Raw genomic sequence first — 25,189 nt, 5'->3', positions numbered from 1 at the left:
TTTTTGACCCTTACCAATAAAGACCCCATACATGGAGAAGGAGAGGGGTCATTAGCAAGCTGCCACTATCTCCTGACAAATATAGATGAGGCGCACCACTAACCTAGTGAGCATGTATTTGTGGCCACATATAAAGCACTGGATGACCTTAATGTATTATAACACACATTATTTTTTACATAGCAGAAGTTCTCCCACCTCTAAAATAAAAAAATTTAACTTTCCAAATAAACTATATTATGGCAATTGGTGAATCTACCCAGGTTCAATTTGCCTGGGGTTTGGGGAATCTTGTTCAAAATTCAGTAAACCCGTACCGAAATCTATGGTAGACAAAGGTTGTTGGTAAATTCTGCTTTTTTAAGTGCTAATGGGCAAATACCTGGTATGCAGTAGGACAGTTTATTGACAAATCATTTGCCAAAATGTAATAGAGAAAAAGTGTTGAGGCAGGTGTTTTACTACAACAATTGGAAGACTGCAAGCAGTATAAAATTGTCAAGCAGCAGGACAGTTTAATGAGAGAATTAGCTAAAATGTAACAGAAAAAAAGCATTGAGAGGCCACAGACACAACAGTATAAAACTTGACAGCTGCAGGACAATCTAATGAGAAAGCATTGGTAAACATGTATATGAGGAGAAGTGCGAAGGCAGGTGTTTTCTCACAAGAATTAAAAGAATGCAGATGACAAAACATAATAAAATTGGCCAGTAGCAGGGCAATTTAATGACAGAGCATTAGGTAAAATGTAATAGCAAAAAGGCAGGCGTTTTAAACCAAGAAATAGGAGACCACAGCAGTAAAAAATTGTCCAGCAGCAGGACAATTTAATGAGAGGGAATTGGCCAAAATGTAATTGGGAAGAAGAATGCCAACGCAGGTGTTTTACTACAACAATTGACACAGCAGATGACACAGCATTATAAAACTGGCCTGCAGTAGGACAATTTTAATCAGCAATCTTCTAGGTCTTGAACCATTTTTGATGTCTAATGCTAGACATCCAACACACCATTTTCTTTTTTTGGCATTTCTAATTTTTTTAAACCTTCCTATTGACTACAAGTATTTGTACTATTGATTAGTTTGATAATTGATCTGAATTATGATCTATTGTATATCTGATTGACACAAAACATGGTTTTTACTGCAAAGTGATGGTTAAAACACTTTGCCCACTCAATTTTTCATTGACATCCTGATTGATTGTTTATAATAAATATATATAACATTTTTGTTGAAGAAATGGAAAAAAATCGAAGGTTTAGAAGGGAAGAACCTAGCATCTCCCATTGTCATCCTCCCACTCACAGTTCCACACCCCTTCCAGTAGGGAAGGTGTAATAGCTGAGAACGGCCAGCAGGGTACGCCAGCGAGCAGCGCTGAGCGGTGCTGATGCTGCTGCCGGGGCTCAGTTTCCAGCTGAGAGCTCTGCCTGTGTGATTGATCCAGCCTACCGAGGGGCTGGAGATGGCCAGACTGACGGAGAGAGAGGCGAGGAGGCAACAGCAGCAGCATCCCCCGCAGCAGCAGCCCCGAGCCTGCCCCATGAGCGGCCCCGAGCCCCCTGCTCAACAATCAGACAGCATGAAGGACCTGGACGCCATCAAATTGTTCGTGGGGCAGATCCCTCGCAACCTGGAGGAGAAAGACCTGAAACCTCTCTTCGAGCAGTTCGGCAAGATCTATGAGCTCACTGTGCTCAAGGACCGGTACACGGGCATGCACAAGGGTGAGCACTGACTGCCCTCCTAGACCAGTCACCTAGGATGGGGGGATCTGTTCTGTACATGGGGGTAAAGGGTAGGGAGAACCAGGCTGACTGTCATCATGATCAGTTTTCCCTTCTCTCACCCACTCATCTCACTGACATGGACAAGGCTCAGCCTGCCCCTTCTATTATTACTTCTTCACCATCATCCAGACCCCCTTACCATTCATTCATCACATATTCAAGGGTGAGACCCCAGCATCCCTTACCCACATTGCCAACCTACCCATTCACCTATTACTGGGCAACTCATACCAACACCATCCCTGCCAGCTTGTCCTAAACACCATCCAATAAACAGGATAAGGTTGTCACTTTTGTTTCAATTCTCAGAAAAATCAGTGAGCAACTTAAACACATATGGCAAGTTGACAGCCCTCTACTTCTATTTTTTATCATTAGAAGAATTTCAAAGCTTTTTGTGCCATCCTATAAGGAAGTGAGAAAAGATGGCTAGCTTGATCACTAAATTATGTTGATAATTATTTGTCCATTTAGGTGACATAAAGAATAATGCCTAGCAGCCTGCGTCATTTACATTTCACACAGTCATACATGCAACCGGCTTCTGTTCCTATTGAGTTCATATATAACCCAGGCCAACTGCCCCTTTCTTACACCTCCTGTCATCCAAGCTGCAATCAAGTCAGCCAACAGTTCAATACATATATAATATATATATATATATATATATATATATATGCACTGGATACATGTGTACTCATACACATATATACATATATATATATATATATATATATATATATTTATATATATATTTAGAACAACTGATGGGTGACTTGAGATATATATATATATATATATATATATATATATATATATAAATATTTATAGTGTCATATTGGTTTGTGTAAAGCTGTCTAAAAAATGAAATACCACATTTGCAGTAGCAATACATCTCTTGTGCCCTTTCCAGACACTTATTTTATTGTTTTTTTTCCAGACTCATTCATTATTACGTTCTGTTAATGTGCCAATTTCTGCTTGTCATACTTTGTTTAATGCCTTCATGCTCTGCTACTGCTTTCTCTAACCTAATTTATTTCCCCATAACGTAATTATTTATCCACACTAGTGTCACTGAAGCTGAAGCTAGCCCTATGAAAAGAACATGTAGTTTGCTGTAGGAAAAAAAAACACTTTTTTTTTTTAATGACAGTGGATACTGTGCAAGGCATGGAGAAATTGAAGGAAATAAATCTATTGGAAATGTTTGAGTGGTTCCCTATTTCTCGATATCATGGGCTGGAAAATCTAGCACCATGGTAATATTAAAATAGTGTCAGTTCAATAAAATAATTTTTGTGGTCAAGTCTATAGTAAATGAATGGGCAGTGGGTAAGGCCAGGCCAATGGCAGGCTGGGTTAATAGGGCAGTGATAATCTGAAGAATACAATAATAAATAGCAGCCAGTTTACAGAAGTTGTATCATATAATTAAAAGAAAAGATAAATAATCTAAAAGTGTTTTCAAAGTTCAAGCTATTTAAAAATAATGTTACTTACATATATATACATAAATATATACAAGGAATAATATAATTCTGCTTCTGAGCCTGATTGGACAGATATACTTTACATCTTATCTATTAGAGGCTTCTGAAAATGGATTATTTTTGCTGTATCATGGCTGTTTCATAAAGCTGTGTGAAGAGTAGTGATATGCAAATGTTAAAGATGTAGCTACCAATCAGAAGTCAACTTTCACTGATCTAACCACAGAAATGGAAATTGATTAGTTTTTAGGTGTTGCTTCACTCACAGCCCAATCTAGGTTCATCAAGACAAAAAGATGTACAAAGGAACCCGCCCCTGCCGGCATTCTGCAGAGAAAGATCTTTGCTATTTTGTGGAAGTAGTGGCCTCTCTGCAGAGGTTAGTCACACCCATTGCTGGCTCAGATTGAGAGCTGTGTAATCATTACCTCTCATGCTCCCTGCTGATTGGAAAACTTTGAATGGGGTATTTATATGCATTGCACATGGTTAAAGGGTAGGGAGTATCAGGTTGACTATCAACATGATCAGGCATAGACTGCCCCCTTTTTTATTACTTCTCCTTCATCTAGAACCCCTTATCATTCATTCATTACATATTCAAGGGGACCCCCTGCATCCCTTACCCACACCACCAACCTACCTATTCACTTATTACTCTGCCAGGCAACTCATACCTACACCCCCCGGGAGCTTGTCCCAAACACCATCCAATAAACAGGATCAGGATCAGGTTGTCAATTTTGACCCCTTGCTGGGTGAGAATAGGAACTGTGTGATCATTAACTCTCATGCCCCTTGTTGATTGGAAAGCTTTGGATCCAAATCAGTAGGGAGAAGTACTAGACATATGCAGAAAGACCGCTGCTTGTCCACATAAACTAAAGCCTTGAACAGATGGACATCAGAGGAGTGTTGCTGGAAACGACCTTTTGTGATTGTTTCCAGTGACAGATGAATAAATGAGCACAGTACACACAGCCTTATGTACAGTGCTCAAGAAAATACAATGTTTTATGCATTTGAAATATCAGTAGATAAATTCAACTGAACATTCAAAGGGCAACAGACCAACTCTGTTCTTTGCACTGTAAAGGCTGCATAGTGTATGTTATGAACAGCTCCTTTTAATACCATGTGTGATTATTTAACTATTTAAATATATATTTGGTTTAAATATTATTATTATTATTAATAATTTGTTATATTTGTATGTAGTGACTTTTTGCTTTTTTTTTTTTATTTTTCTTTGCACCTGATCCTAGCAGGATAGTTTTCTGTGCTTATGCATCTTTCACATATGGTGTGCACACATCCTTTGCTTTATAGTACTCTGTCACAGGCCCCTACCATCCTTTCATCCTTCATCTCTCACACACCACCTGCTGTTTGTCACACCTTCCAATGACTTCTACTTACTCCTTTTCCCATATCATTAATGTCATATTAGGAATCATTGTAGTGTCTTAGCCCAAGGACCATAACCTCTTTTTCTTACTTTCGTCATACTTCCATCTTACAGCTATGCTATTCTTATATCCATACTAATATCATGTATCTATTCTCCTTTGTTTCCATGTATTTTATCATCCATTTTGAGTGTTACAGTTCTTCAGTACCCTCATTACTCTCTCACTCCTCCCTAACACTCTAATTATCGGCTCACTTTCATCACATCATCATATCCAAATGTTCTAATTAGGACCAGTGCTACACTATTTTCCTGCTTATTCAGTAAGGCAGTGCAAAGAGCAACATTGAAGGAAATGCCAAGTACAGATTTGCTGAAATCATAGCCATTAAAGCAATTTTCTGAGTGCTTTCTGTGGATAACTGCACTTTTGTACATCACCTGTGCAAATTGTCATGACGTTACCTAGAACTCTATTTATAAAGCGGATATTCACTGAAACATTCCCTGGCAGAGAATCAATTCAAACACATGAACCTGAAATATTCTCCACCAGCAGCAAGACGTTCTTTATTGGCTATGTAAATAAATGGTAATAAAAATGCAATGTATATATTGCAAGACAGGAAATTTAAATTGCGGAATTCTATTGATCTCTGGCATCTTAATAAATGGGCTCTAAATCACCTTACAATGCACATGCAGTTGGAATAAAGGGTCACATCCATTTGTGATGTGTTAAGATACACTGCCAAACCATTTGAAATGATGAGCTACATTAATTCAATCTGCCTTATTGTAGGAAAACATGATGCATTAACACACATATGCACAACTCATGGGTTTTTAAAATCTGCAGTCCTTTATTTTAAATGTTATTTTAAATATTTTATTTATGTTTTTCCTATTGTTATCATTTAGATCTATTCTTTAATTTGGGCATTAAATACTGGGTGTAGCATTGACAATGGTTTTGTAAGAGCACACTGGGCTTTTTTAAACAAAGCACACAGCAGTAATTTGTGGCCATCTTTGTGAATCTTTAGTTCAGTCTGAAACTACATACTCAACTTTGTACAGTAGAGAATAAGTACATGAGCCAGCTGTGTGTATAATTTGAGCTTCAGCTTCTCAACAGTGGGCCAAGAGTTAAAGTGTGCCTGGTAAACATATAAACATTATACTACTAACAGTAAAATACTCCAAAGGGCTAACTTTCTTGATGCCTTGCAAAAGTTATTTCCTTTATGGGACTGGTTTGGGTGTAGGATTTCTATGGCATGCAAATGCAATATGCTTATTGCATTTGCCCGCAAAGTAACTATAGGGGCAGCCAATGCCAGAGTGAGGAGTGCAATGTTTGTACATTATCAATGAGGCACATTCATGGCTTTTGGAACATACCATGGCCATGCTATTTACAAATCCCTAGGAAAACAAGTAGGAGAAACAATGGCATGGGTGACTGGGCTCAAAAGCACTTATGTTTCTATGGCTGTCTATCGGATTAAAGATTTATGCGTAGAGGTAAAGCTCCCTGGGCTGGGCTATTTAAAATCTTCCTTTTAAATAGAATATCATCTACTCTACTTCTTTCCGGTATTTATTTTTGTAGGTGTCTGTAGATACAATTTTGTCTAGAATTCTGTCTAGAGTAGCACCGATCCTTCAGGCGGACCACTTTTCTAACTTGAGGTTCCCAGGACTACACCATTATTTTGAGGAATAAAATCAATTAGAGTTCAGATGATGACCCTGTGCGAATGTTTAGCATAAATATCCATAACTTTGTGCTCAAATGATTAAAAACCACCTGCTATTTTTTCTGTGATCCGTATGTTTTAAGAAATGGCTATCATCACATACAATATTTTGTGCATATCATTTATGCAAGGCGCATAACATTCATGCTCATGCAGTAATCGGAGAGCAGTAAAAACTGCCAGTTTATGGATATGGAACAAGAGATGGTCAGAGAAGTGGAAGTTGTTAAAGGCTAGGGACATGCTTCAGGAGACTGGAGACATATCAGATGTGCTTTATTCAATAAACCCAATCATGTAAAATTAATTACCCACTTTGGGCTTATACAGTACAGAAAACACATGATTATTATAATTCAAAAAGGTCAAATAACTGATAGAATTAGGCCCAGGTCCTGCCAATATCATTCCTGCATGATGTCATCCAATGCATGCAGCATAACACTAAAAATGGAAGAGCAGCCTTCTCTGTTATTTCCTTGTGTTAGGTATTGACTATAGTGGAATATTCAATTCTAGAATATAAAGGGAACCATTTGTGTCCTAATTTCTAAGCATCTATTCCAGAATGTTTGTGTATTGTACCCAGCTCCCGAGTACATATGGGTAAAATTTGAATGGATTTGAGGTAAGCTGTCCTTTAGGCTGTAACATTCTCTGACTGTTTGTTAATAAAGTTTATAACACGTTTTAAAATGATAAATAAAAAGTATAGTACATATTTTTAGTACTTTTAGTATTTTTAAAATACAAAAAAAAAAAAACATAATTGATAGGGCAATTTACCCATCCTATTTGTCCTAGTGACCATTGCCACCAAGGCAAAAAAAAGAAGGGAAATTCAATATTTTGATTTGATCTAATCAGAGCATTAGATGAGGGAAAATAAAAAGAATCGCATTTTCTCAGGGTTGAAAATTTGGTTGAATATATAGATATTGGAGATTTTACCTCTAATTTCCTGTTGCTTTCATAGGACAGGAATTGGAAGCCTCCTGCAGGCAGCATAATATAGCTTAATACGGGTTATCTGCTTGAGATAACACTGGGGAGAGCACAATAAATACATTTAAACCTAAAACAAGTGAGAAAAAAAGAAGGTTATTGTTGGGATTTACATACACTTAAACTTGTCAACAAGGACCATCGCCTTAATAATCACAGACATGCTGGCAAATGCCAATACTGGGTATAAATCAGAGTAAAGAAGTGATAAGGGAATGCACCTGCCATCACTCAAATGCCAATATGGTGGGTGGCAAGGGGCTTCACAGCGCAGGGCTGAGCCTCGTTTTCCTGCATCTGTTTTATTGGTATTAGATTAAAAATCTGTCCACATTTTGTAAAGACATATAAATAAATATATATTAGGCTTCAGGAAACTTACTTAGAAGATTGTTTTGATTCCATTAAGTAGAGTTTGGTGTTCAACACCTTCCTCAATAGAAAACTAAAATCAAATTCTTCTATTGGAGCCTTACGCAAATGAGGTTACACAAGGGGTTATGCAGTACTAGCAAATATTAATCAACTGCCAGTCTGCCTCCCTCACATGTGTATGCTCTGTCTTGATTACACTGAGATTATTAAAATGTCTAGTAATTGAAATGGTGACACTCCTGCAAAATGAGTAATATGTGTATTTTATTCATACACTCTGAAAATGAGAAGGAATTAGGACACAGCAGGAATTGAATTGGGAACATTCTATCTTTGAACAATTTAAGAGGTTAAGTTTGCCCAATTGTTAAAGTTATCACCCATGCTATAAAGTTAATAACTGTCTACAAATCATTTACTGGAGATAACATTTGCTGAAGGGAATAAATCTTGAAGGGATCAGAACTAGTGGATGTAACCTCTAACTAGTGCATCATAAATCAAAAATGATTGGGGCCATTAGTGGGTTTTAATTGGGGTAGTCTGGAAAGTAGCCGAATCTCAAAGCTCTGGCCAAATTCCAAGACACTGTCACATGTGCTTATTTATCTGTACTAACTTCCTATCTGTCTTTCCAAAGCTACTTACACATGCTAGATAATTGTTATCTTAAACGATAGGTTGTGGTCATCATGGTGAAAATCTAACATATGTACAGTGGTCCCCAAACATTGTACATCAATCTGCACTTATGGATTCATGAACAACTGAAGCAACAACCCCTGTACTTTCCAGGTTAAACAGCAGGTTAATAGCTTAAAGACAGGTTAAAATATCCATTTTATCCCTGTATTTAACTGTTTGCCCAGAGTTCAGGTTTAAATTACAACTGCTGTTATAGGCAGTGTGGAAGGTTTAGAATTATATTCTAAATTCTTATTATATTCTGTATTCTTGTTGGGGAGATTTTTTTCTCACTTCCAGTGATTATACCAGAAACAAGGGTTTCCCCCTAAGGTTTCAGGAAGGTCTGAAATTGAATTTAAATCTTGCCCTAACTGAACCTGGTTTATTACTGTCTTTGTTGGATAAATTCCATTCATTTTTATCCTGGTAACTACAAAGGTAGAAAAGGGAAGTTTATCAAAAAAGAGGAATAACACTTTCATGTGATCTGTTAACACTTCTAGGCTCTTGTACCATCAAGAATCTCTGTTTCATAAATATGGCATTGGCTATGGATGACTCATGAAATCCTAAATCTAAACAAAGGGTTGTGAAATCTGATTAAGAATTGAAGACTTTCAGTATGTATAAAATTACTGTATGCTCACAGATTTTTTTGTGCGTAAATATAGATGTTCCTTAATTTTTGTTGATATTCATTTCAGAAAAGTAGAAAATAATTTCTACTAGTGCTGACCCAAGTAAGCTGACTCTAAATGCTCCAATAAAGCAGGCCCATCATTCAATTATAATTTCACACAAATCAATAAGGTATATGTCATGTTTACAAAACAATATTTATTTAGAGTTAAAATATGCCATGACCAAAAAATTGTCCATCAACCTAGATTATCTAGATCACATGGTCTCTGGCTATCATTTATTATGACTGTCTGAAGCCAGAGGCTGACATACTTATTTTAAGATAAGAGGCTCAAAAGGGCAAATTGTGACAACCTGCCTATCCCTATGTATGCAACTGTACTGTAATGGCAGAAAAGAAAGAAAAGTTTCTTGTCCTGGTATTTAAATATGTGCTGTGTGTACATTTTGGAACCAGATGGACTGAGATACAAATTCTTTGGCAGGTGTTATTCTTTAAAGGGCCATTATCATTATAAATATTGTATTCTGTCAAGTGTATGTGGCTTACATATGAAAGGTAGTACTCAAAATAGTACATATTTTTATTTCTAAAATTTGAAAATAACACCAATTATATTAAATAACAAATGTGATAGCTTACAGTATTTGAGCCCATAGTGACTGATGGTGGGAAGTGTTCCCTACCAAGGTTCCTCAGATGTTGCTAGGGGTTTCTTGATCAATGAGATTTTTGTGCCCCTTGATCTTTTTAGCTATTTGTAGGGGTTGGAGTCTTTTCACTGACCATTACGCTAATGTACTCTGAGCTGTGGATATTGTAATTACAGCAGGAAGTTCCTAAGACCTGAAAATTATTTCAGCAGAGGTTTCCTTTTGGTAAAAATGTTAAGAAAGGCTGGCTTACATGGCCTAGCTTTATAGTGCATCCAGGTACAAGGTGATCTTGTCAGGGCTACAACACTCAATTGAATTTGAAGCTTATGCTGGATTACTTTTGTTGCTGAAATCTCAGAAACATTTTAAAAAATAATTCCCTTTAACTGAAAATGTCCTGCTTGCTGTGCCTAGCTGACTACTATGTTTTTATCAAAAATGATATTAGTAAAGTCACAAGTTCTCTCGTGTTGTGGTCTCCATTTCTCATTGTGGTCATCAGGATGCAGCATTGCTGTAAAATCTGCCTTGACTGATGTTTTCTAGCAGCTGCCTTCGTTTAAATAGACAGGCCATGTTCCAGTGGCTTTTGTCCTATAAAACGTGTGTTTGATCTAATGACAATCGTGGTAAGCTCTGAACCAAGGCCATGCTATATTTTCCTGTCGGTTAATATAATTTAATTGTACTCCCTATAGCTTGGATTGAATTGCATTGAAGTACATTTATATTCTCATGACTATAAATAACTATTTTTTTCCATGCTTATTATTCCTTGTAGCCTCAATATATATCTTTGAAGGCCATATCTCTAGATACTGATAATGTGAACATTTGGAGCCATTCAATTGAGATGTTATAGATTTATGTTACTGTAATGTTTACTTGACCCATATTGATGCAGGCCTGAATATGTACCAGTTACCATGGCAACTAAATATAAGTCCTGGTGATGGAGGCCCCACAGGTGTTACCAGTCTAACTTTTACATAATCAGCACAGGCGGTCACATTTAACTGCCTGGTATCAAGTTCGATCCTATTATGACCTCCTGATGTTTGACTTCAGTATTGTTTTTGATATATATCTGTGGCAGATATGTGGGGGTTAGTGTACACCATTTTTCTGGGGTAAACATGTCCTTGAATCCCCAGGTGTATTCAATGACCAAAAAAATTGATAAAAACTGAGGATGCCAACTTATTAAATTTGCAAACTATTATGAAGGACAGCAATAGCAATGAAATTACATTTAAGCCACTGAATTCACTGGATTCTTCCCCCGTGTGGTTGTAGCATAACAGTCAATTTTAGATAATTTTTGCTTCATCCATATTCATCACTCATCAAATACATCAGTACAGTAAATGCATTAAAAACTGATCTTAGACCTCTGTTTGTTTCAAAGTTCTATTTATGAAAATAAATTATTCAATAATTTATTTGTAGTTTATTTGTAGTTTCACATTTACATTCTAAAAGGATGTTACCAATAGAGAATGTGAATATATAGGGGTATATTTATAAAGTATTTTAAAGCTGACATTCCCTGATTTTCCACCAGGAAATATTTCAGTGAATGTTAGATTCACTGCTTAATGTATAAATACACCCCATATTAATATTTAGCACTATGGGAAAAGGGATTTAATTAAAAAATCATCCACCCCTTCTGGGTTAAGCCTAGAATTGTGCCTGGAAACTAAGCACCACCAGATTGTAACAAATTATTGTAACTTGGGAAAATAAATGTCGCAGTACAATAGCCCATTGCCAGGAAAAAAAAGTCTTCTAAACCCGAAGCTCTGGGGAAGGAATTAGAGAGCAACTTTTCATTAAAGACCAGAGTTTCCGGTAATACAGCATCTGTAGCTGCTAAGTTGGTCTAAAGCATTAAAAGAAGGTAGAATTGGGCTTTGTCCTCCCAGCAACGAGGCTATCAAGCCAACAGATGACAATTTCTGATACTCAACTAATGGTTACACAAATTAGAAGAATTAGAAGATTGGGCAAACATTAAAGCAAATGTTCAGGCAAAATTATTCTACACATTTTTTTCGTACCTTCTGAAGCACAATACTCGCCTAAATTCACCATCTAGTTCCCTTGCCAGGGCCGTTTCCGAGTGTGGGAGATCAGTAACTGAGAACTACGGCATCTGTTTTTTTACACATGAGTCATTATATAACTAAGAAAAAAGAGGTCATCTCAGCACAACCAGGCAGTGATTTACTTCAGTATGCAACAGCTTCAATCACAGTATCAATTTCCTTTATCCCTTTATCAAAGGTTGTTTACCTAGTTATGAAGATGCCATTCCTACTGGTAAAAGTAAAGGTGACAGCGTGGCCATGTCCAGCAATGTGGGTAATGCTGGGCTCTTGCAGATAGGATTTCTGATTACCTTGTACTAAAGGATGATACTTTAACCATCCTGGTGACACCAAATATTGGTTGTTTGGTGAGAATCCTATAGGAAAATGTCTGCTTTGAGTCACATGCAGATGACTTGTCCTGATGGTAGAAAAGCAGGGTACCGCCCTTCCCCTAAACCAGGGTTGAAACCAGTCTACAGAATAATAATAATCATAATAATGCAATACTACAAAATGTAAAAAAAAAAGGTACTAACACTGCCTGCCTGATGCTGATGCTAAGCTGCTGTATTCCTATTTTATAAAACAAATTTTACAGTTGATTTTGGAAGCAGAACTATCAAAGGTTTTACCCAGTAAGCTTCCCTCTCTGTTCAGACATTGCACCAAAGCTGTGTAGCTTTTAGCTCTTTGTCTTTTTTTTTTTTTAATTTTTTCTTCACTTCTATTTTTCCGTACTTTTTTTGTTCATGTCAGTTTTAATAGGAAATACTGTCTTGTGGCGTAGCATGTCCCTGTTCAATAAAATATTAATATTCATTTTTTTCTAGATTATTCAATTTTTTTTCAGGTCTTGTCATCTTTATTTGGAATATACTTCTCTGATTTTCTCTTTTTAAAGCGGAAGTCCAGGCAGATGTAAAAACACCATTTAATACAGTTATGTGTCTGTTAAGACATTAGTAAATATATTTTTTTATACCTAAATGTTTTGTGTCATTAAGAATGTCAGGGAAAGTGTTAAAAAGGCTCCAGGGAGTAGATAGATCTGTGTAAGTTTCTGGTAAGAAACCAGGGGCTTTAGGGCCCTGGAGCCAGCCAAGGGTGTGAAAAGGTAGGTTCCTGACTGATTTAATATGCACCTGCACTCAGGTGCAAGGTAAGGAGGAAGTAATCAGCCAGAGTGGATTCCAGGCTGAGGGAGAGCCAGAGTGGATTGCAGGCTGAGAGAAAGCCAGAGTGGATTCCAGGCTGAGAGAGAGCCAGAGTGGATTCCAGGCTGAGAGAGTGATCAGCAAAAGGCTAAGGGAAGAGGATCAGCACTGTGTTGCAAGCTGGAGGGTGCTTAGGAGGCAGCTCAGTTAGTTCCCAGAACTGCAGGAAAAGGGAACAGAGCTCTGCCTTGCACCAGCAACGATTACATATGAGTGGAACATGCTTGTTTTGTTATCTAAAGACTGCCTTGTATTGGTCGTGCTTTAAACTGCTTTACTGTTGGTAAGAGAGGGACTATCTCAGTAATGGTTGTAGTTGCTCAGCTGAACCATTTCCTTTTTTTTTGTTAAAGTGCTAATAAATAGACAGGCAGGAGCCTGTTTTCAACTGCAACTTTGAACGTGTCTGATTCACTTCTGATCCCATTGCTACGGGGGATCTCACAGTATCTTTATATCAACTGCCTGTAATCTCCTTCAATATGAACTAAGATAGAGAAAGCAACAGAAAGAAATGTTACAGTGAAATTCCGTAAGTGCTGGCATTCTAACACAGGGAATATGCTTACTGGAGTGTGTAGGCATACAATCACACAAATGTGGTTGTTTCACTTTTATTGTGTAGTCATCAGTCTTGGTTTCCATCTTCTGTCTTCCTTAAAGCTCAACTAAACCCATAATTGGACAAGGGACATTCCTCAAGTAATCTTGTTGATTAAAATATATTATAAGTATTGCCATTAGAACTCACAAATAGCTTCACAATTAAAATAAAAAAACATGGTATAGCTATACCAGCCTGAACCTGTACATCTACAGGATCTGCCTTTTAGTTTTCCGTTAACAGATTGAGGTCTTTGTAAAACAGGGGATACTGGGAAATCTAGGTTGGTATCCATTGTTCTTACTCTGGGTGTCCAGAGTAAGAACAATGGCAGAATTTAGAAATAAAAGTAAATGACTGTAAATATTGCAGAGTGCAAGCACATTGGACTCATGGTACAGATATTCTGTCCATCAAGTCAAAATATACATTGTGACATGTCTTGCCATCCTGCAGTGTCAATTTAATGCCCCTCCATCCATGACCTCTTTGCTTTTTTATTAGGTCTGGATATGGTGATTAATTGTATGTGATTCTCAGGAAAACCCAAGAATCAGCTGTTTGATCCCAATATTTTTATTTCTATTTGTAGTCAAGCAATATGTATTGTAGTCAATAGAAAACCGCGGGAACTGGATATCATGGCACATATAAAGTTTACAGTTTAGAAAAAGGACATGTTTTGACAGCTTCTTATTTCTCCTTTAAAATAGACCATATGCGAGCAAAGCTTTTGTTGAATGTGACAAAGGATCAGAGAATTGCCAGTTTTTATTAGGATCATTGGAGATGCAAGTTCAAACAATGACTTGAATGATTCTCCTTAGAGATTTTCCAGTATGCTTGATCAGATGATCTGTACAATTGATGCCTGGGATTTTTGTCACCCACAGGCATTTAGTTTTACTCCTTTGTTAATCCCTACACTACCCAATTATTGCTAACCTAGCTTGGACTAGTTGCATCCCCAGTGAATGGTTTTGGACAATGACAATAATAACAAAAAAAACAACAGTTATAAATACATAAAAACATGAAATGGTTACTTGCCCTCGCAACAGAAATTTGTTGATATGTAATATGGCCCAACCAAGGGAGGAGGAAAGAATTCTAACTTACATAGTAAGTCAGGTTGAAAAAGTCCATCAAGTTCAACCACTAGGGAAATGAACATATCCCAGATATAAAACCCTATGGACATTGTTGATCCAGAGGAGGGGAAAAAAACCCTGGTACAACAGTAGTTTATAATGATGATTATATGCTGGATACCATTATATGGTAGATAGAGTCTACCCAGCAAGGACACAGAAAGCTATATACATTTGCTAAAAGTTATAATCATGCTCTACTGTACCCAAAGCAAAATAATACTACAAGAAAAATGCTAAGGCCCATTTTATATTTGTGGTAAACTGCAGAGTTCTGGAAACCACTTAGTGCACCTGTTTGCACAGCAGCAGTTTGCTACCCACCTGAGAGTGGTTAACTGCATGGATTTCACTGCAAATGAAGTGTTCAGACATATTCTGGTAAAGTTTTAAAAAATTCAGCCACAGCCCTTTAGCACAACTATAATGACAACAACTCATATTGCAAAGAAAGTTGTTCTGACCAGCTCTATTTCTGAGTTCTGATTATTGAGAAAACTGGGTCTAAAGTTATGTGCAGATGGTAGATTCATTACCCCAACAATCATTTGTGATATCTTAGGCAAAAATCTAGCATCTGTACAGCTGTCTCCCAGTGACATTTAGTTGTCACTAAATGACTAACAGGAATGACCACTGTTGATACCTAATGGAGGGAAAGCAGTGGGCACCTCAACTCTCGTAGAGCAGAACAGATCTTTTTTATTCTGTTGTTCCTAGAAACGATCACTAACAATGATTTTCTTCAATGATATTGCACGTCTGTATGGAGCTTTATTCTGGTGCCTTTAGTGCATCATCATATTTAGACACACGGTACAGCTGCTGTAATAGTAAAGTGGAGGTAAGACTATGAACATGCAGGTTGTTAGCACACAACATTGCTTTTTTGCTGACTTTAATTGGACTTTAAAATATGGTTTTCCAGAGTGACAATACTTATGAACTTATATTTATTTGTAAATAAAAAATTGCAATATTGTAAAAAATATATTTCTTGACAATGAGACAGTTTTACTTGCTTGCATTTAGCTGGAAGAAAGAAGAGCTTATTAGGGAATTTATTTTATTCTGGTCCTGCTCCTTAGGGGTTTTATTATTTTTCCTTAGGTCAGTATCATTTTTTGTCATTGCACTAAATATTTTTTACAGCATGTCATGTAATTCCAGTTTGTTTTTATTTTTTTTTCCCCAATGGCTCTTTTATATAACTCGATTTCCAATATTTCCTTTTTGCTTCTAAAAATGTTGACATTCACTGTATGATAATAAAAAAGCTTTGCTCAGGCTTGTTCAGTTATGGCATATAATTAGAGAAGATTAATATATTTTCTAATCTAAGTGATTTGCTGTGTCAGTCATGCTTAAAAATATGTGCAGTCACTTTATAAACGCTTCAAACACTTTTGGGGGAACCAAATTTGTGCAGTGGTCAGCAAGTATGTATAGTGATCTTCTTTGAATTGTGTTACTTAAAACTAATTTTTAATCCATGATTTCCTTTGCATCCTAGCACTTTTACATATTTATATTTTAGCAGGTGCTAAGGTCAAACCTAGTAACTAAGTCAAATTATTGCATACATTACTATTGCTATTCCAGAAACTTTTCCATGAGGATACAGTCAGAAAACCACCTGATTTACTCAAACCTCATGTTCTTTGTCAGAATAATACTTACAGAACAAAGAAAGAGGTTAATTTAAAGCCAAACTACACCTAAAATTTAGGAAGACAAAAGAAATCATATTGTTTAGTGTAAATTATAAGTATTATCTTTGCAAATGTGCAGCTATGTGTAACTTGGCTGTAGCTGTGCACCTGTCCACACCTGTTCCAACCTGCCTTGTGTAAACCCTAATAGTTCAATACATGAGGATAAACTCCCCAGACTCCCAGGCTGTGGGGTACAGTGTTTAAATGTTGTGCAGGCATCCGGAAGTACCTTCAATAAGATCTTCTACCAGAGGTAGCAAATCTGTCCTTTAAAAATCAGAATGGAACTGGGACTGGAAGTGATGGTGTGGCTGTTGAAAGGAGTGGATAGGTTTTTTTCGCATATAGCCTTCCCTAGAAAGTTGGTATTATTATGTACAGTCATACTAGATCTTAAACATGGCTGCTTACAGGTGGCAGTACCAAGCTACATTTTTGAAAGTATAAACAAGTATACAATTAAACAGTCATGTCCATTGTCTTCAACCTGGTGATGGCAATCAGTAGCTGTCTGGGGGCCTCTATAATTCTAAAATTAGAGAATTTTACCACAGGGCATGCTGCATGTCAGTGGCAGTTCTGCAAATCTATGTGCCAGGAATGCAGTTTTCTGCAGTTTTAGTCCACTGGTCTGCAAAACTGCTCTGATGTCCATTGTGCGCCCTGCAGTAACAAACAAAGGTCTGCAGAAAACCACTTACATCCGTCAGCTGGTTCAGGACAGTACATATCAACAATGTATAATGTATCAAAACAAAGTGTACTTACTGTACTTAAAGTGTAAGTAACAACAAAAAGTGTACTTACACAATATGTACCAGGCACACAGTTGGTATAAACACAGACCTGCAAAACAGCAAAGCCAGGAGTTGACTGGGGTTTTTGCTGTGTGTACCTAAGCAACACACCTACTCCCTGCCTCTGCAGTTGGACACTGAAGAAACAGCAGTAGACATATGAATTCATCCCTCTGCTCACTTTGCTCTTATGTCTGTCAGCATGTTCAATGTCAGCACATGTATATCAAGGTATCTTATGTTCCTATTTCTGTCCCTCTCTCTTCCAGTCTGCATACCTCTGATTAGAAGAGGCAGATAACTATTCAAAGCACTTACACTAGTTGTACTCAAGAACACAATACATTTTCTTTATATTACCTATATATTAAAAAAACTGCATTCATTGTTTTGTTTTGTTCCATCTGTTTTCAATATTTTTTAGAATGGGTGATAAACTTTGTTTTTAGATAAGGTGAGTTTGCAGGCCTTCTAATGTTGCTACAGGCAGAGCAATATTTAATTATTCAGTAGCACAGTGCAACATAATCCTTCTCCATTAGGGTAAAACAGGAAGTGCTCTGATGTCACCTATGACATCATCACAACTTTCTGTGAGCTAGTGCAGCTTAGTTCTCTTCCCCCTGCAGAAACAGACCACTGTATTATTTCTGCCTTCGTCAAATATACTTTGCTAAAATATTGTTATATTTCTGGAACTGCTCAAATTACATATATATTGTGCTGGTAAAATTGCATTTGTACATCCGAAATACAGGGAATAAAAAACATGTCTCCAAACTTGCTAACAACCTACATCTCTGTATGACCCAAAAAAGTCACTTTTGAAAGAAAATGGGTAAACCAGAACAAAAGGTTCTAAATTATGTGGTTAGCCATGGCCAGAGTAAACGCAGTCGATTTTAGATCCTCATTGACTGTATCCTGATACAGTACTATTCTTAATATTTTAACATATGCTGGAACAATTCTTCTTACATTTCCCATTTGTGTTTCCTATTAATTTCCCTTCATTTTTTTGGAGCATATTATCCACATCTTGCTATGCTTTTACATTATCTTTTATCCCTTGTGCAATTTCCTCTTAGGAACATCCACCAGAGTATTAATCCTGTCACTGCAGCTCTGGTCCATGTACTGGAAACAGCCATGTCATGTCTGTGCATTTTATTATTCTTTTCTGGATTGATAGCATTTAAAGCCACAGTGTTCATAATCCGTTAATCAATTCAGCCGCCATAGTTATATATATATTCTGTGTGTGTGTATATATATATATGTATACTGTGTGTGTGTGTGTGTGTGATGTTTTACGTTTTAGCAGATTTTGCCCATTTTCTATTTTCTTCAGAAGTGTAGAACATATTCCCAGGTGCTGAACAGGTACCCTTTAGATCGACAATACCTATGGCCTCCTAACAAAAAAAAAATGTCTATCATTTTTGGAACCGTCTAACAATTGTAGTTCTTTGTTGAGCTAACACTGCCTGTCTGGCAGTCAGTTATTATATATTTCATAATAACATGGTTACACATGTTATAGTCTGAGTGTACAATCATGTACAGTTAGATTTACCTGCAACTATATAATGCAAAAACCTAAATAAACATAAAAACATTAAACAAAACAATCATTAAATCATTCATATTTCAGATTTATTTGCACCTATTTAATAAAAAAGCCTTAAAAATGTAAAATTTTAAACCATTGCATTGTATTCGGATTCTGCACCCATGTAACACAGAAATCTAATCAAATATATAAAAATAGGAAATCATATTAAGATTTACCCGCATCTAATTCAGAATCCTTATTAAAAAGGAATTTAATTTAAAATTAATCAGTTAGGGTCTTGCACAATATTGGTAAAACTATAGAAGATTGTACAATCAGATAGTAATGCCTGTGTACCTGTATGTTTGTAGTCATTATTCCTAGCCCATACTACATAATACTACATTTCATGGATTAGGAGCTTAGCATGCATTAACAATTTCTACATGTGTTATGGATCTGATGTCTAACACATACCGGTATTATTGGACAAGTGAGGACACCGAAAATAGTGAAATTCAAATAGAATACATTTTAACCATTCTTGCTGTAAAAGTAAATGTGTAATATAAGGAAACTGACATGCACTTCACCAGTAGTAAAAATACATATGAAATCATATTGAAAAAAAATAAAATAAGAATGCATTATGAGGATCTTATTGGAGATTATATTTGAAAAAGCATTTTGTGTATAAATACTGCAGCTCCCATAGCACTCAGAATTGCACTCACAATTGACCTATCCTAGATACATAATAAATTATTTGTAAAATTACAATTATAATGGTATCTATCTCATTGTGTTCATGAGCTCCTGATCCTACCCAAAATGTGGCAGCACTGCTCCCTGCATATTGCTCTCATCTTCTATTATTTTTTGTTGTCTCTTTTATATCCCCTGCTCTTTTTATATGACTACATCAGAGGCACAAGGAGTACATTTGCAGCTGTGTAACATTTTTGGGAAAACATTATTGTGTTTGCAATATTTTGTCCTGCCTTTATAGATTAATGGAAATATTGTTGATCATCTATCTTTGCTTCCAATATATCTAGCCACCCTTCATAGCCATGCTCCATTTATCCTCTGTTGTTTTCTAGTACGGCTGTATCTGTCTTTCACACCATTTCACCAGCGTGTGACCCCCACTGTCTCCTTTAATTATTGTTTATTCTTTTTTTTATCTCTTCCCACCAAGCCTCTGCCCTGTTTACATTGTTTTGTTTTGCGCTGCCTTTTTTGTTGTTTTTATGCCCATGTATTGTCCGCTAACAGTTTTATCCTGCATTCTGCTATATTTCTGTCAATTTTTCTCTCCCTTTCTTCATATCTCTCGCTTTTTGTCAACCCTCCCTCCCTGTCTTCTCCTAGGTCCCCAGCTGGTTTATGGCTGTGAGGGAAATCCCCCTTGTGTTCAGACCTCTAAAGCATGCCTGGATGGCGGCATACACAAATACACACACACTCCTGCGAATATCATGTGCCATCCCTACAAGGGAATGGGTTAACAAGATGTTTCAGGAAGGGGGTTGTTTTTCTTTTTTTCCCTTTTTATGCTTTTTTTTTCTTGCTCCCAATTTTTCCATTTAATTGTTTTGTTTTTTTGTTACCTGGAGGAGATGGTATTTCAGGCGTTGCCATGGTAACATATCCTTCCCATGTAATGAAGATGCTTGCGATAAAGACAGAAAAATCCCCCTTTACCTCCCCCGCCCCCTATTCATCCTCCAAATATACAGCCTTGAAGGGGGCACACCAAAAAGACCAAGCTTTTCAAGGTGACAATAAAGAGCTCAGTTCAGAAATCAAATCTATTTGTGGATTTTCTAGATACATTCAGGCAAAGGAATGTCATCTCTGCTGCGAATGCTGCGAAGGGGTTCCCAAATTTTAAATCACATGTAGTCTTAGTTTTATTGTCAGATGGAATCTTTTTTATAACTCCATCATCTGATATAGTGATTCAGGTTAATGTCAGATTAGAGATTAAAAGATATATGTATGTTGTTTTAGAATAGTAAGGGTTATATTACAGGTACTATTAATAATACAAATTTTCAAAAAATTGAATTACATTATTATGTGTATGTTTGGAATTAGGCTAACAAATACCCTTAAAATAAAGTGGCATATGCTAGCATGTTTTGTAGCTACTGGCTATGAAGATTTGCAGCCATTAAGGTTCTTTTCAGGTCATGTAAGCTGTCGCATTCAACCAACTGCCTCATATGGCTGCAACTAGTTTTACGCAGACATAAAACACACACACAAATAGACATATGAAAAAAATAAGTACACCCTATTGATGAGTGTATAAGCATATTTTAAGAAGCAAACATCACATTTGTATTCAACAGTTCCTCAAAATAAATGTTGTTATACTTAAACAAATGACACACTTATCTATTTATATTTATATATAGAATATAGATCTATTCATAACTGTTTCCCCCCCCCCCACCCCCCATGACTTACACTTTACTCAAAGCTTTACCCAAATATACGCACTATTTAACATTAGAATCAATAGTTAATGTGTAAATTGATTTTTACTTGTTTTTCATACTTTTTAATTAAAGCCAGTATAACCTTTTGGGTAAAAGTTGGGTGAATCCTATCTGAAAACATTTATAAATATACCTAATAAAAATAAAAGAATGTATTTATTCTCGTAATCTAAATTAATGAAAATGCAGATTCCACATGTGGAAAAAATAAGGACATCCCTACAAGCATTCCAAAACCATGAATTTAGAATCAGGTGACCAGATTAGGTGCTAATATTAAGAATCTCCTTAAGACATATGCAGGGGGAACATGTCTATCATACCTCAATTATTTTGATCTGGTAGTCTCCTTACTACCTGTGTTGTGTCATTATTTCTAGATCAAAAGAGCTCTCTAAAGGTGCGTACACACTTCCAATTTTTATCGTTCCAATCGAACGACGAACGATCGATTGGGCAAAAAATCGTTCGTAAAAAAGTAACCAACGACGCCGACGAACGAGGAAAATTGTTGGAAACGAACGACCGGATCGGCGGATCGGATTGGGCGACGATCGTTGAACATCGTTCGTGTGTACGGTCGTTCGTTGATCGTCCATGTTCAGAGCATGCGTGATGAACGAACGTCCGTTCACTTTCCTGTCGTGCACATAGTTCCTCTATCGCTTAAAAGATCGTGTCTATTGTGTGTACAATATCTACGAACGATCGTGTCGTTACCTCTATGTGCAGGATCGGTGCTATACGATCGTTCGTATATATCGTGCAGGAACGTTCGTCGTTCGTTTTCCGACGATAATAATTGGAAGTGTGTACGTAGCTTTAGACTACATACACATGCTAGATTGTCGCCTCAGACCATCACAATCATTTGTGTGACAATCAATCTAGTGTATGTACTAAAGTCCCCTGACTAGCAAGATATTTAGAAAAGATTACCAAGATTTTTGAAGTCATTCATTCAATTGTATAAAAAATTATCTATGTGTGGCATAGATAATAATGGACCTATTATTTGAATAGGACCAGCCAACCCAGCAAATTCAGTCTAAATGCCCAATGTTTGACGCTAAAAAAAACCTCTAAGAACACCACAATTATTCTGCAGGATCTGTGGGTAAATCTTCTAGTGCACACACCTACAATTAGAAATAGCACTAAATAAAAACTGCTTGGTAAGTTTGCCAGGGAAAAGCCTGTTCAAAAACAATAGATGTGAAACCTGCAGTTTAAGGAAGGAAACCTACAAACTTATTGTAGCTGAAGAAGTTTTGGCATAAAGGAGAAAATTTCACTAAATCAGTGTCAGACACTGGTGGGTATTTTGGTAAAGGGAGGCAATACAGGATTCTAAGGTTAAGGGTGTACTTACGTACTTACTATGGTATACCATTACATCTATTGATATATGTGTACCGGATAAATTATATAGTAAATGTTCCTTTTGTTTTTATTCAACTATATCATCTTTATTTGTAGGCACTGTTTGAATAAAGATCTAATGTTTGCATATTGAAATATCAATCATTTTAATTGGAATATATATACACACATATATATATTTATATATATATATATATATATATATAATTGATTAGAGAACTAAATCATTGCTGCAAAACAATCATTTTGAGTAATAAAAGTAACCCTTTTTGCTGTGAATAAAAACGCTGCTCTGTGCAATATCATGTCACTTACAGCCTCATGGCAAATATGTCTCTTGCTACGACGTTCACAGTGAATGTTTGATATCATTATGTACTCCAGAGTATTATTTTAAGCCAGACAGAATATGTCAGTGGAATAAAAAGAAAAACAGCCATCTTATATAACAAGCAAAAAATGTATGTCTCTCTCTATATATATTTATATATATATTTGAAAAATGTAGGCAGAAGTTTTTTAGTACACTTTAATAGTAGAACATTAGTAGAACATTAGTACACTTTAATGAGATTTTTTTAATTCAACTGATTGCTGATGCTTTTTATGACTCTGCCCTCTCATTTACCCCCCATATTCAGAACATTTCCTGGTCCTGTCACTTTCACCTACGCAACATCTCCAAAATCTGCCCCTACCTGTCCCCTGAGACCACCAAACTCCTTGTACATGCTCTTATCATCTCTCCTCTGGACTACTGTAACATCCCTTTCCCTGGTATTCCACTAACCCGACTCTCTCCTCTACAATCTATCATGAATGCTGCAGCCAGACTCATCCATCCTTCCCACCGCTCCTCTTCTGCTGCATCTCTTTGCAGATCCTTACACTGGCTTCCATTTCACCTTAGAATCAAGTTCAAGCTCCTGTGCTTTGCCTTCAAATTCCTCCACAGTTATTGTCCCACTTACATTTCTGACATGGTAAAAAAATACTCCCCCTGCCACTCTCTCTGCTCCTCCAATGACCTACTAATGACTTTCTCACTCATAACCTCATCACACACACACGGATACAAGACTTTTCTAGAGCTGCTCCAAATCTCTGGAATGGTCTTCCTCATCTTATTCGGCTTGCTCCTACTTTCTGCTCAAGAGCACTCAAAACTCATTTTTTCAAACTTGCCTATCCATCTTCTTCTGTCTTTTGAAACCATCACTTCTTCCCACCACTAAATATGTTCTATCCTATTGTGCGTAAATTCCCCCACCTACTAGATTGTAAGCTCTTCGAGGCAGGTTCCTCTCCTCCTGTATTACTGTCTGTATTAGTCTGTCATTTGCAACCTCTATTTAATGTACAGCGCTGCATAATATGTTAATAATAATAATATTAATAATGTGTACATAATGTATGTCCATAGACAGGCACTACCTTCTTCGAAATGTTTTTCCTGGTTCATACAGTATGTATGAAACATGTCTGTATTTATGCAGATCATGCATGTTTGGAATATTGTTTCAAACCCAGCCAAACTTACAGTAGGAGGTCTCAAATCTGCAAGGACTGTGAGTCACACCAGGGGGTATGTTAGACCTCTGCAGGGAGACCATTCCTTCACCCTCAGAGGTCCTTCTCTACAAAAAGAACTATAAGGTGTGCACCTGGATTGCATATAGCTGATTTTAAATAAAAATTCAGATAGGCTTTATTGAAACACCTAATTTTTCTGAATATATACAAAACAAATTTCCTGTGTTGCACTCATCTAGTAATGATTAACAACACTGTGGCCGTGAACACATTTTTAATCTTTCAACCTCACAGGCTAAGGCGTAACTGTAGCCATCGCAGCTACAGGGAAGCACAGAGGGACTTTTTCTGTGTGCCTTCATAATGACTTATCTGAGCAGCAATCATATATGGCAAATCATTTTAAATCAAATGAATGTGTATACTATTCTAGTACCTCTATGAGATTGCTATGAAAGCAATGAGTTTGCAGTGTTTTATTTATCATGGCTAAAGTGCTTAAGGGTAATGATTTTAGCAATTGTATGTGCTTACCTCCCTGTATACAGGCATGATGAACAACTTTTAGAATCAGTCTGGAAAAAAAAAAATAACCCAGTTCCCAAAAACACCTGATAAAGGCCATTTTACCAAGTAAAGGCATGTGTAACATTGGAGGGGTACTGTGTCAATTAGATTCTGTATTGGTAGAGCTGAGCATTCTAGCAAAGTTATGGCATAATATTTAAATATAAATTTTTTTTTCATTTGTGATGGAGTAGGGAAGTGTTGGACCCCTGACTGGTTAAAGTTAATTAAA

General features: G+C 36.7%; 1 protein-coding gene across 2 annotated transcripts in view; it reads left to right on the top strand.

The window, feature by feature from the left end:
* Nucleotides 1-1,451: 1,451 nt before the first annotated feature.
* The window catches only part of CELF5 (CUGBP Elav-like family member 5), an 81,385-nt gene continuing 57,647 nt past the window's right edge, over nucleotides 1,452-25,189 (top strand). For both annotated transcript variants that reach the window (XM_072404721.1, XM_072404719.1), the window contains exon 1: nucleotides 1,452-1,736. In XM_072404721.1, the coding sequence (XP_072260822.1) occupies nucleotides 1,475-1,736 (262 nt within the window). In that variant the 5' untranslated portion in view covers nucleotides 1,452-1,474. The remainder of the gene's footprint in view (nucleotides 1,737-25,189) is intronic.

Source organism: Pyxicephalus adspersus, chromosome 3, assembly GCF_032062135.1.
Source record: "Pyxicephalus adspersus chromosome 3, UCB_Pads_2.0, whole genome shotgun sequence".
Taxonomy (NCBI): Eukaryota; Metazoa; Chordata; class Amphibia; order Anura; family Pyxicephalidae; genus Pyxicephalus; species Pyxicephalus adspersus.
Note: the sequence above shows the minus strand (reverse complement) of the source record. Positions and strands in the feature narration are given on the sequence as shown.